The sequence below is a fragment of the Phalacrocorax carbo genome, chromosome 2, assembly GCF_963921805.1.
Source record: "Phalacrocorax carbo chromosome 2, bPhaCar2.1, whole genome shotgun sequence".
NCBI classification, from domain to species: Eukaryota; Metazoa; Chordata; class Aves; order Suliformes; family Phalacrocoracidae; genus Phalacrocorax; species Phalacrocorax carbo.
The window spans coordinates 82,613,071-82,626,021 of NC_087514.1; the positions used below are offsets into that span (position 1 = coordinate 82,613,071).

General features: G+C 40.4%; 1 protein-coding gene across 1 annotated transcript in view; it reads right to left on the minus strand.

Moving 5' to 3' along the window:
- Positions 1-5,757: 5,757 nt before the first annotated feature.
- Positions 5,758-12,951, minus strand: part of MARCHF11 (membrane associated ring-CH-type finger 11) — a 32,816-nt gene continuing 25,622 nt past the window's right edge. Inside the window, exon 4 of the mRNA XM_064441727.1 lies at positions 5,758-6,677. Within this exon, the coding sequence (XP_064297797.1) occupies positions 6,355-6,677 (323 nt within the window). The 3' untranslated portion in view covers positions 5,758-6,354. The remainder of the gene's footprint in view (positions 6,678-12,951) is intronic.

Sequence of the window (12,951 nt, forward strand, 5' to 3'; positions counted from 1 at the left end):
GTACTTTAATGGATAGAAGTTGCTCTTGGGGAGATTCCGATTGGACACCAGAGGGAAATTTTTCACAGTGAGGACGGTCAACCATTGGAATAATCTCCCCAGGGAAGTGGTTGACTCGGCCACATTGGACACTTTCAGGAGTGGTCTGGACAGGGTGCTGGGCCGTCTTGCCTAGACTGTGCTCTTCCTAGAAAGGTTGGACTAGATGATCCCTGCGGTCCCTTCCAACCTGGGATTCTGTGAAAAGAAAAAAAAATTCTCCAGAAGAGGGGGTGGATGCATTTTATGTACATAGAAATGAGCACAGAGAGGAAAGGGTATTAATTCCAGTTTTCCATGACCACTACTAGTAACATCTTAATTATTTTCACAAAGTCATCACCACCACCACCACCACCCCCCTCCCTGAAACATGGTGGATGTTTTGTTGTCGCTGTTTTTATTTGGAGGCTCTTCCAGTAATTTACCATGACACTCTCAGCAAGGAAAGCGGGGAAGGTAGGTAGGGAAGAAGTGGAGGGAGGATGCTCTCAGTTCGAAGGAGCATTTGGGATATATGGAGCCCTCCTTTGGGACAGACAAGGGTCTGGTGAGAGCTTGAGGGTCAGATCCAAGGGGGGGGCAGCAATGGCAGCAATGTGGGGGGAGCATGTTCCTGACCATGGGGTCAGGGTGAGGGAGGGGATGAAGCCTTCCTTAAACCCCTCAAGGAAGTCTGGGTTGGGCTTGGTGCTCCTGGGGGCCATGAACTTCCCTGTCACTTGCTGGAAGGGCAGCACAGCAGGACACACACAGTCCTGGAGATTTCTGGAGGGTCTAGAGGGTGTGGTTGGGTCAGCCCAGGGGGTTGCACTGGTGGCTCTGCTGTCCCTGGCAAGGAGGCACCAGCAGGGGAGGTGGTCACCCATGGTAGCATTGGCCATGGTGAGCATGAAAGAGTGGAGATGAAGATCCTGAGGGGAGGGGGGGAGGGAGGGAGGGAGGGAGGGAGGAGAGCTGCAGAGCCAGGTGAGCAGCCAGCAGCTTGTCCAGGGAGTGAGCAGCTGGGATTATAGTGGAGCAGATCTGAAGGCTGGTGAAGATGAAGGCAGCTGCCAGGTCTGTACAGACCCTGTCCTCCAGATACAAGAATGGACCATCCCAGTTCCTCGGAAAACAAGCAAGCATATTAGGATCCCAGTTTGTCTAAGCTAAGAACTCATGGGACAGCTTCACTTCAAAACAGCTACATATAGGAGGTGGAAGCAGGGCCAGGCTTCAAAGGAGGACTCTAGAAATATTGCCCTGGCATGCAGGGATGGGGTTAGGAAAGCCAAAGCTCACCTTGGCCTGTCAGGGACATCAAGGGCAAGACAAAGAGCTTCAGCTTCTACATGGCTAGTAGAAGGCCAAACAAGGAGATATGAGCTTGCAGCTTAGTGGGGTGAGTAATTTTGTGGCACTGGACACAAAGAAGGCCAGTGTCCCTAATGTTTTCTTTGTCTCCGTCTTCACCACCAAGTTCTTGGTGCTTAGTGAAAGGGCTCAAGGAGGATAGGAACGGCAATCAGTAGGTAAAGACTGAGTCAGGGATTATATGCAAGAAATCGTAGCGATCAGGGAAGTCCCTGCTGACTGCAGAGTGCAGCAAATGTCTCATCCATCTTCAAGAGAAGCCCAAAGGACAACCTAGGGACTTACAGGCTGGTTGGCTTCACTTTGGTCCCTGGGGAAATTATAGAGCAAGCCCTCCTGAAGCCCATTTCTGGGCACATGCAGGAAGAAGGTTGTTGGGAAAAGTGAGCCTGACTGTACTGAAAGTTAATCATACTTGGCCTGCCTGATTGCCTCCTGTGTTTGAAGGACTGCATTTGTGGTTGAGGGGAGAGCAGTGGATGTCATTTACCTTGATCCCAGCAAAGCTTTCCACACCACCTGCCACAATAGTCTTCTTTCAAAGTCAGAACATTGAGGTCTGAATGGTTGGATAATTTGATTGCAAAAAAAGCTGGTTCAATAGTTGGGTCCAGAAGGTGGTGGTGGTTAATGGGACCTACACTGCCTGTAGACCAGTAACAAGTGGAGTAATAGGCCTGTGCTGAGCCCTGTCCTATTTGACGTCTTTATGAGTGACCTGGAGGAGAGGACAGACAGTTCTAGTCTCAAGTTTGCAGATTATGCCAGATTGCAGGGACACACAGTCGGGTCAGGGATGCTATCCAAAGAGACCTAGCCAGGCTGGGGGAATAGACCAGCGTGAATTTCGTTACATTCATCAAGGACAGATAGCAAGTGCTGCCCATGAGCAGAAAGCTCTGGTGCAAGGACACAGGCTGGTGCGTGCCTGGCTGGGGGCAGCTCTGCGGGAGGGGACCTGGGAGCCTTGGCAGGCACAAGCTGGGCATGAGCCAGCAGTGTTCCCCGGCTGCAGGGACGGCCAACAGCGTCCTGGGCAACCCACAGCAGGAAAGACATAGAGTAACTGGAGCAAGTTCATCAGAAGGCGACCAAGCTGGTTGACGGCCAGAGCACTTGCCCTATGAGGGGAGGCTGAGGGATCAAGTCTTGCTCAGCCTGGAGAATAGATGGCTTCAGGGGAGGCCTAACAGCAGCCTGCCAGCACCTGCGATGGAGTTATCAAGAAAACAGAGTCATCCACTTCACAGTGGGGCATTTTGGTAGGATGAGAGGCAACAGGCATAAGTTGGAACAAGAGAAGAGGTAGGGTAGAAGGAAATACTTTTTCACTCGGGACAGTCAAGAACGGGAGCTGGTTGCCCAGAGAGGTTATACAATTTCCATCCTTGGAGAATTTTAAGATCTGACTGACCTGGTCTGACCTCAGAGCTGACCCTGGAGCTTGGACTAGATGTCCTTCCACAGCCCTTCCATTTTGAAATGTTGTCTGTGACTCCTTGTTTGAAAATTTTAAAACTACCTTGAACTTCCAGCTACATTTATTTGTGTTCTATTTGTGTCCTTGAGTTCTTTTGCTTCTTAGGCTTGTTCTCTGTCTAAAATAAATTTTATTCTGCAATTATTAACTGAGAACAGTAACATTACTCTCAACTTCTGTTAATCAGAACAAGCCATGCTCTTCTAATTTCCTCATGTGAAATAGAGTCCCTACTCCTTTTTCATCCTAATATCCCCTCTTGCACCTGTTCTGATTTAAATTCATCTAACTTGCATGTAGGTGATCACAGCACTGCAGTACTGCACAAATCCAAATACAAGGTCAATGAAGAAATATTCATATCCTGTACTAGGCATTCTGCAGCACAATACAGCCATAGATTTAATTTTTTTTTTCACAACTGCACCCTGCCCATACTAATCCTGTCACTGTTTATCATTTCCTAATCTTGCTTTATATCTATAGAAATGCATAAATGCAGGCATATGCAAAATTATTGTGCCATAGAAATGATTAATGATGACAAATTCTACCATTAAAAATGCTTTTCTGATATTTGCCCTAAACAATTCTCTCACTGCTAATTTTCATTACTCTTAATTGGACCATTTTTTCCCCTCAGAACCTGTTAAGTGTTCTAGACCCAACAGTCTTTCAAGTATTTGTACACAGAAATCAACTCTTCTTTTAAATTACATCTATTGATCTTTTCTGGTGAGTCATTTTTTTCCAGCACCGTAATTATTTGGATGTGAATGAAAAAGATTTCTTTTACAAAAAAATAATTCCAGATTTTGTTTTTAGGATCCTGCAAAAAGACCACTGAAATATTCTTTTAAATCCCACAGACCACAAGTACCTAAATGGTGTGAGATATAACCTTTTATGAATATTGATCACAGAATGTCTTCTTCTCCTTGTATTATAAGTGCTTTTGAGATACTGATTCTAATTTTGTCATGTGGAATTGTGGTCCTTCTGGGAAAGCGGGCTTTTTTTACTCAGTAATTAAGAACAAGAAATTCCCAGTGATATAGCAGGTTTCCCCAGTCATAATTTCTCTCATCTTCTGTTTCTCTACAAGTTTCTCCTTTGGGAAATTGTTTAAAGCTAATTTGGAAGTGAATTCTCATAGTTTCTCAATGAGATTGCCAGTTGTATGTTGGTAATTTGCCACACAAGAGAACAATTGGCTTTTTTTATTAGATAGCATTTTGTTGTTCATGGCCTAGGTACTGCTTTTCACATTGTTTAAAGATCAGTAAGTCATCTGTAGATTTAGTAGGTGTTAATTTTAGCTTGTGAGACTAATGCAGAATGCTAGGCCCTATGTAAAGTTCATTGGCTAAATGTTTATGAATATATAAGGAGGTCTTAGCTCAATGCTTAATTTATTTCTACCTCTTCCAACTGTAGTTGCAGAAGCCTCCTGTGTCTGGTGTTGGCATGTGAGCTTCTTACAAAGGGAGGTCACGCACTGATTCCATCACTATCCTGTTGTCCCTGAGAGGGGCTTTTTAGCCACACAACTCCAGCTACTGCACAAAATAAATCTAAATTAATTTTTCACCCATTGGTTACAGCTTATTTTGAAAGAGAAAAATGTTTAACTCGGTACTGGGTACAGGTGCTGAGGTGGGGGAGTTGGGGGTGGGAGCCGCAGGGGCAGCCTCTGCAAGGAGAGGCTGGGACCGCCCCGTGCTGGACATGGCTGGCCCAAGCAGAGATTCCCCTGCAACCGTGGAGAGTTACTGGTGCAGCAGGTATTTCCCTGTAGCCCATGGAGAGGACCGTGCTGGAGCAGATATCCACACTGCAGCCCCTGGAGGACCCCACACCACAGCAGGTGGACATGCCCTGAAGGAACTGTGGCCTGTGGAGAGCCCACGCTGGAGCAGGTTTACCCTGAAGGGCTATAGCTCCTGGGAAGGCCCCGGGATGGAGCAGGGAAAAGTGTGAGGAGGAAGGAGAGGCAGAGAGGGGCTGTTACGGACTGATGGCAGCCTCCCGTTCCCCAGCCCCCTGCACCCCTCAGAGGCAGGAGGTAGAGGAGTCGGGGGTGAAGGGGTGAAGCTGGCCTGGGAAGAATGGGGTGGGTGGAAGGAAGGTGTTTTAAGTTTTGGTTTTGTTTCTCACCATCCAACTCTATTTTAATTGGTAGTAAATTAATTTTCCCCATTGTCTCTTTTTTGCTTGTGATGGTAATTGGTAAGTGATGGCCTTGTCTGTGTCTCAGCCCAGGAGCTTTTTCATCTTATTTTCTCCCCATCATGCTGAGGAGGGGAAGAGAGCAGCTGGGTGGGGATCTGACAGCCAGCCAAGGTCAACCCACAACAAACTGTTGTAAGTAAGCTAGAGCTCTCAGAGTCATTTCAGCCCTACTTTTTCATCTTCACCTTCAACAGACTTTATTAACTTGGAAATTACTTCCATTTCCATTTGATTAAATGATATTAGAATTATTGCCATGAGACACAAACAGAGATGCAAACTTCCCAGCATTGATTAGCTATCATGATAAAGATGAATATTGGCTCACTTTTAATATGATTATTGGTTACCTGGCAAAATTAAGGCTCTGCATTGCTTCTATTTCAGTTTCCACTAGGATTTACTATTATTCCAGAAGTTTTAATGTACATTTCTTCATTTTTTAAAAATATATGGGATGTCAATGTCCTATAGTTAGAATAGTACTGGAAATTCACAGGCTGCCAAATTCAGCACTACTGCTCGGAAGGTGATGTCATTTCTGTGCACAGGCACAGCACCAGCACTCTGCAGATCTTAGAGACTTGAGAGGAAGTGCAAGTATCTTCCCCTGCCTGTGTCATACTCATGTCTGACATCCTGCACGTCCATGAGGGAGAGCTAAAAGGAGAGTTGGCATCTTCCCTCATGATTTGTAGAACAGCCATGGGTCCCTTCTGCTTAAAGGCAAGGGACAATACATCCTTTACTTACTTTCATACACCTGAACTGAGCTACAAACAACAACAAAATAAACACAGAAAAGGAAGAATATTTGGCTTGTGTCAGCATTCTTTTCTTTTTGGAAGAAGGTTGTTCAGTTTAATCCTTATGAAAGTGGGAAGAATAACAGTGGTGGATTAAAGCCAGAGTTTAAGAAAATACATTTAAATATTTTTTTTTTTACTTAAAAATGAGTTTCCTCATCATTCAAAGACCTAAGAGTTAAACTATATTGTATACACCTCAGGTACAAATTGACAAAAGATCTAATAAACCAGACTATATAAAAAGCAAGAGACTTTTTTTTTCCCCAGAAAAATGTATTTGTGTTTTAGTTGATCATATAAAAAGCATTAAATTTAAAAAAAAAATGTGTATATATTTTTTCAAGTGTTAATGGTTTCACCATTCATTGTAACTACATTCCAAAGTCCTGTGACATCAGGGCACGTTATCCTATCTGTGTAGCACAGTGAGCATAATCTTTACACTGAGGTCACTCTCATCACTACTTCCCCAGAGCCGTTATCTTCTGATGAATCTTCCTGAGGTCTCATGCGGTTGAACAGATGTAACAATACATAGCCACACTGAAATCTTGGTGAGGTTAACTGTGTGGGATGAACCAAACTTCTGTTTCTAAATGCAGTCAGTGGTAACCACAATGTCCTTCCTGCTGAGGGTTCTCCTCGATTGCTCTCTTCTATGTCTGTGGCTTTATCATAATTTAACACATCCCAGTGTAGATTCACAGCCCTCCAGCGCTTAAACACTCGATAAACAGAAGCACCTTCGTGTACTATCAGTCCTGAAATTAAGAAAAAAAAATTAGTTTGTACAAAATGTCACTGGATACTGTTTTCAGAGCAAATAGAGATGTAACACATAGTAATGAATCTGGCAATTGCCAGAGCCTATTAAATTACTTGTAACTCTGATCATTCAAATAAATTGTACATATGCAATATAACTGGTTATTCATGTGTTTAAGACTGGGAGGTGGAAACATGTAGAGGAAATAAAAATGTTCTGAATGAAAGCTCAACGTAACCAATGCTGGAATAATCTGAGCATGCATAACTAAATAAAGTATTTAGGTTAAAGTAAAGCAATAGAAAAGAAACTTACTGGCAGATTTGTAAGTTGACTGTTAACGCTAGTGTTATCCTTGCTCATGATACAAATTATTTCCTGAGATTTGTACTGGTTTAAGTAGATCTTTAAGTAAGACCTTCTGTAATGAACATGATGGTCTTAAATTTGTTTAAGAGTGTTTTGTAGAATTGAGTACTGATGCAAATAAATGTATCTGGTTTCATATTCTTAGTTCAACTTGGGAACACAGAAGATTTATGAAAAAGCTGAAATAGCTGTAAGTGTAATGACTTTCTGTCTTGCTTCAGTAGAGCAAGAAGAAATTAAATGTTATTATTAATGATGAGCATGGCAAGGATGACAGGCTTTCTTCTTTCTCTTCAAAATTCAGTATACAACAGTTGAGAAGCACCTTTTTTTTTGAGACCCAGGAAATCTTTTAAAATGTCCTTCAAAGAAAATATAGAATATCTGGAGTCCTCAACAGACCAATCTGCTTATGAGCTTCCACATAGCTAATATGTATGCTTATTCTATGCATGCAAGCAATTTATTTACTTAAATGAAACTTCATTTTTCATACATATGTATATGTAATTATACACATACTCTTTACGTGTAAGTATTTCAAATATGGATTTCCTGGGGAGACACATGGGGCTTCAGCCTCTTTATTAGGTTTCTCCTCTGCTCCTCAACCAGCCTGGTAACTTCTCTGGTTCTGAGCAACATCACAGTTTTCCTCTGACCTCCTGCTTTAGGAGGAGAGCAATCTGCCTAGCCAAGCACATTTTTTGTCCAGTGTGTTTCTTGCATAAAATTTTCCTGTACATGGCCACATCTATAATATCATCTGCAGTGTCACAGGCTATAGCCCTTTATCGCAAGAGAGTGTATAGCACCTGTTCCTACACAACGAAATTGTGATGTAAGTGTCTGAGGTCTCTTAGCAGGGTTAACTGATACCAGAAGGGAGACATTCAAAGAAAGATGACACAAGCAGAAAGGATGATAAAAACATTTATATGAACAGCAAACCTCAGATTCAAGTGCAATGATTTGCAGATAGCAACGCCTACTCTAACACATTTTTAAAGATCATTACACTGAAAGATGGAGAAACACAAAGATTGCTTTCAGAAGGGCATGATAGCGAATGTAGCATCTCTGCAAGGCTTTCAAGTTGCCTAGAATTCATTGAAGCATCCAATAGAGCAAAACTAACATGATATAAACTTAATTAGATGTTAAATATTCTAAATGTATTTTGTATCAGTACAGCATTTCAGTAGAAAATTTTCTTGATTGCAAGATATCTATCTCCATCTTCTCAGGTATATATAAAACAGCCTGTTCTAAAAATTTAGCAGCTGTGTTAATACATAAATGCACCTTCAAGACTGGCTATATTGTCTTAAAAAGGATAAATGTGTTTGATCACATACAGACCAAAGATTCCCACCCCCCACCCCATTTTTTATGTTGGATTTCCTCTATATTGATAAGGGAGATGAGCATAATTTTCCCTCTACTTGTCACTGCATCGTAGTATTCTTTGGCCCAATTCCTCCTCAAGGCTGTGATGAAGCAAAACTGAGAGAAGTTTTTTAACCCAATGTAAACATTTTTGATACCTGCCTGCTCTCCACTGGAACCTGAACAACGTATTTCAGACTAGAGAAGGAAGCCAATGAGAAAGGATCATTGAGGTACATGAAGTACCTTTAAACAGTCAAAAGTATCCTCCCAAAATGATGACAGAAAAAGTCATAGAACTTCTTTTAAGGAGCTTTTTTTACTGTTTTTGAGTTTTCAAGATTTACTGAAATTATGTTCTCAAAGTTTTCTCAACAATGGCAAGGAAGAGAAATTTTCTTTAAAATGAAAGCTGTTATACTATATGGTCTAAAAGAGCTAAGGAACAAAGGGTTAAATATTGCAAGGCTTGAAGGAAAGTTGTCACATTTGGCAATGCTGAAGGAGAAAAGAAGTACTTTCGTAATTCCTCCCATAAAAATCTTTAGTTCCCATCTGATAAAACTACAGATTGAAACAGACCTACGTAGAAGAGGCAAAAGAATTCCAATAGATTTTTTGTCTCTTTGAGAGACACTTTCCAGGGTCTGGAGGGAAAAAAGTTCTCAGCACCAACAGTTCCAAGACAGCAAACAAGGGAAAATCCAGGTAAGGTTTAAATGCTGGAGATTTTCCAGTTCCAAAGAAGTTCTGATGCTGAAAATATAAGTAGTTAGTCACTAAAGTGAAGCTGTAAGAAAATTGCAAAGAACCTTCTTTTTCTTAAGAGTTCTGACAATGAATGAGGATACAGGAGCGAAAACAAGGATAAATCCATTAATAGTATTGACTTGTTCCAAATACGGTGGTTTCAACAGCACAGAAGACAACACTGCACAGGCCTAATGAAAAAATAGATTTACTTGTTTGACCCAGATAAGCCCAAGGGGAAATGTTAGAATTCACTACTGTTAGCTGTTCTGATGTTCTGTCCAATTAATATTTACAAGGAACAGAGTTTTGGGATGACAGACCTGGCAAAATGTCCTAAGGGCTCTGAGAAGACTTTAACTTCAGGATTTGTAAGATGTAGCGATTGTAGTGGGATCCAGACAACAGGATTATGGGGAGGTCATAATTTTCTTTTCTTTTATTGCCCACTACTGTGAGATTCTTTCACTCTATCCAAAGGATTTCTTACCCTGAGTCACAAGAACACTTGAAAATTTTCATACTGAATGTCTTTACAAGAAGGCAACTCCTTTTAGTTCAGATGTAGTATTAGGTTCCAATGTTGTCTTGTTTATCACACTAATCTTACTTACAATCATTTAGGAATGGTCCTCCCAGAAACATCACAAACTTTTACCAGGGAATAAAAGACCTTTTTCAGAAACAGACTTTACCACTGGACAAAATGCCATCTCCTAATCCTATTCTAGCATCTACAGATGCAAAACAAAACAAAACAAAACAAAAAAAGCATTAAAATGTTTAAAGCATTAAAGCAAAACATGTCCACTCTAAAAATAGCAATAAAACTCCCTCTAAACTATTTAGAATTAGTGAAAGACTGACTTTTTGAGTAGAGAAATATTAAGTGCAGCTAGATGCGTTCATAAATAACTTCAGCCTGTACATTTTTACAACTAAGGGAGTTACATGAATATCGATAGGCATCAAGTTCCTTGGTGGTGAAGAAAGTGGCTTTCAGAGGGCTATTCACACCTCATTTTGCTCCCATATCTTACTCCCTTGCCATAGAACTGGCAACACTCATGTTTCTAGTGCAATGTTACAGTTGTTTTTCATGCTCTAAAGGAGCTGCACTGTTGTTTTGGGATTGCAAGTGAGCTCTTGTCATTTGTGAGAGGTTTTGTTCATGTTAGAACCGTTTATGACTAGTAGTTATGATTATATCCCAGTGAAAACATATAATTATATGGCCTCACTGTTATGAGAAATAATTGCTAGGTCTACAATGCAGAATGGCAAAAACTTGGTGTGCTGTCCTTCAGTGGCTAAATAAGGGGTTTATTAATTCTTTCCTTTCATATTAACTCATGAACTCATTCCCTTCGGTAATCCCTACACAGACAGTCTCATCTCAGCACTCCCACTGAAGTAGCTCTGGATTTCACAGGCAGTGGTTCTGCTTGATTAAGATCTTCAAGGTTTGCCTTAGGAACACTTCTACCATCAGCAAGTTTCAGAGAGAACAGTTTTATGCCTGGCTTAGATGCAGAAATGTACAAAGTAGTGACTTGTAGGATTGAAATTATCAATGACAGGTAAAAAAGATGATCCTGTTAGGAAGAAATTAGAATTCTAGAAAGATTTTGAGTGGAACAAGAAAAATAATGGATACCAATAACGTATGCACGCTGGAATGAATAGAACATATTATATTGGTGAACTGTAACCTTTGGAATATTTCTTTTGGTGAAAGATAATCAAGACCAAGAATTAAAATGCAAGTTACATGTCATTTACTTAATAAGAAAGTGGGCGGTGTGCTACCTATGCTGTATAAATCACTCATTGGGAAAACTAATATGTGCAGGTTTTCCAAGATGACATATAGATAGCTTACCTTTGGGAAAACTGCTTTTAAAAATGATGACAACAAAACTTTTCAAAAAATACAGATATTTACACTTCACAAATGGCCAAAAATATTCATATTGTTTATGCAAAGCTATGGGGAGTCATAACTGAAGGCAGTTGGAGTGTGTCTTGGTCATACTACCAGTAACTCAAGCACCTGTCTTGAAATATGTGCTGGACAGGAAAACCCATACATCTGCATAGATTTTTCATCGAAATAAAGGGAGATCCCAGTGGGAGTATAGGTATTCACTCACTGTAAATCCTGTTGAAACTAAGAGAATGCTATGCATGACTAAACACAAATGAGAGGAGATACTGAGTGAGAACTGTGGCTGGATGTAAGCATTACAAGATTTATGACACAAGAGATTATATTTAACACTCAATGATAAAATCACATGTAGATGCCTTCGAGAAGTCATCAGCATAATGGTCAGTGTTGGCTTTTTAAAAATAATTCATGAGTAATACATCTGCCTATTAGAGACTTTATTTGAATGCTTTAGATTAAAACTATCAAACTAAAATCCCTCACTTCATGATGGAAGAAAAATGATAAAAGTGACTAAAATTGTATATATTTATAAATATTTTCAAGGGCTACAAGAACTCCTGGTCTTACAAGCTTACAGAATTCAGATTCCTTGAAATTATGTGCATTATAAGTGGGCTGAATGAATCTGGATTATCTGAATTCTAGAATTATCAAACCTCCTGTATACAGCTTTCTGAATTTCCAGGTATAGTTTAGTTAACTGCTAAGTCATAGCTGCACTGAACTTTGTAATTACAAAACAGAGTACAAATATGTTTAATTATAGTCAGTTTTACCTAAAAAAAATACATGTATTGTTTACGGTAGGACTATAAGATACGCATTTTTGTAATTATAGGCAAGTCAGTTTATCTGGTGGGTGAAGACAGCTGCGCGTCCACCTTGCTTCTGCATGGTGCCAGTTAGACTAGAAGCTACAAAGGCAGGTGAGGTACATGTTAGCTCAGTAGCTTCCAGTCCAGAGGTGGCTTGAGCCTGGCTGGCTTGAAAGGCAGCTACATAACTGCATGTACCAATCTCGTGTCTTAACAGTCAAACAAATGGAAAGAAATGGAAATAGTTTGAAATAACTGGTTATTCCAACTTGTTGATACATACCAAAGTAATTTTTTTACAATTGTAATCTTTGTGAAAAGACAGAATTCTGTATAAATGAAGAGTTTAGAATGCCTGAAGCACAGTTTGTCTTCACATAGTGCTTTTTTAAACAAAAGCAAAAACCTCAACATTGAGTGTTAAGCTGGAAAAAGTGGTATTCAGGAATCAGCATGTGAAAGGACATGTAGCTGAGCCCTTTTTTAAATTTAAAAACCGAGCACTTGTCCAGAGCATGAGACCTAGATGCTGTTCGTTTTTCTGCCTGAGAAGATTTGGGTTCACAGAAGAAAGCTTGAGCTCTAAAATATTCTAGAGTGGGCTTCTCTTAGAAAAATTACAAAATAAACAGAACTCCTGATCCAGCTGAAATGTAAATACTCTTACAGTAATGGGATGGTTTCAATAAAAGATGATATGGCTTTATGGTTGGAGCAAAAGCCTTTATATTAGGAATCACTCTGTTTCTTTGCACCTTATTGAGCAGAATTCAGCACCATCCTTCTGAATTCCCATATATGAGGTTGGAATAACATCAACATTTATCACTCAGTAATCTCAAAGCAAACATCAGACAGCATTTGACTTCTGGATTCTCTTGGAATTGCAACTCTAAGAGTGTAGTTTAATGTTTACTGCAATTACTAAACTTCCTCTGCAAATAACTGTAGGTATTCTAACAATCACTTCAAGGTTGTTTTATCACATACTA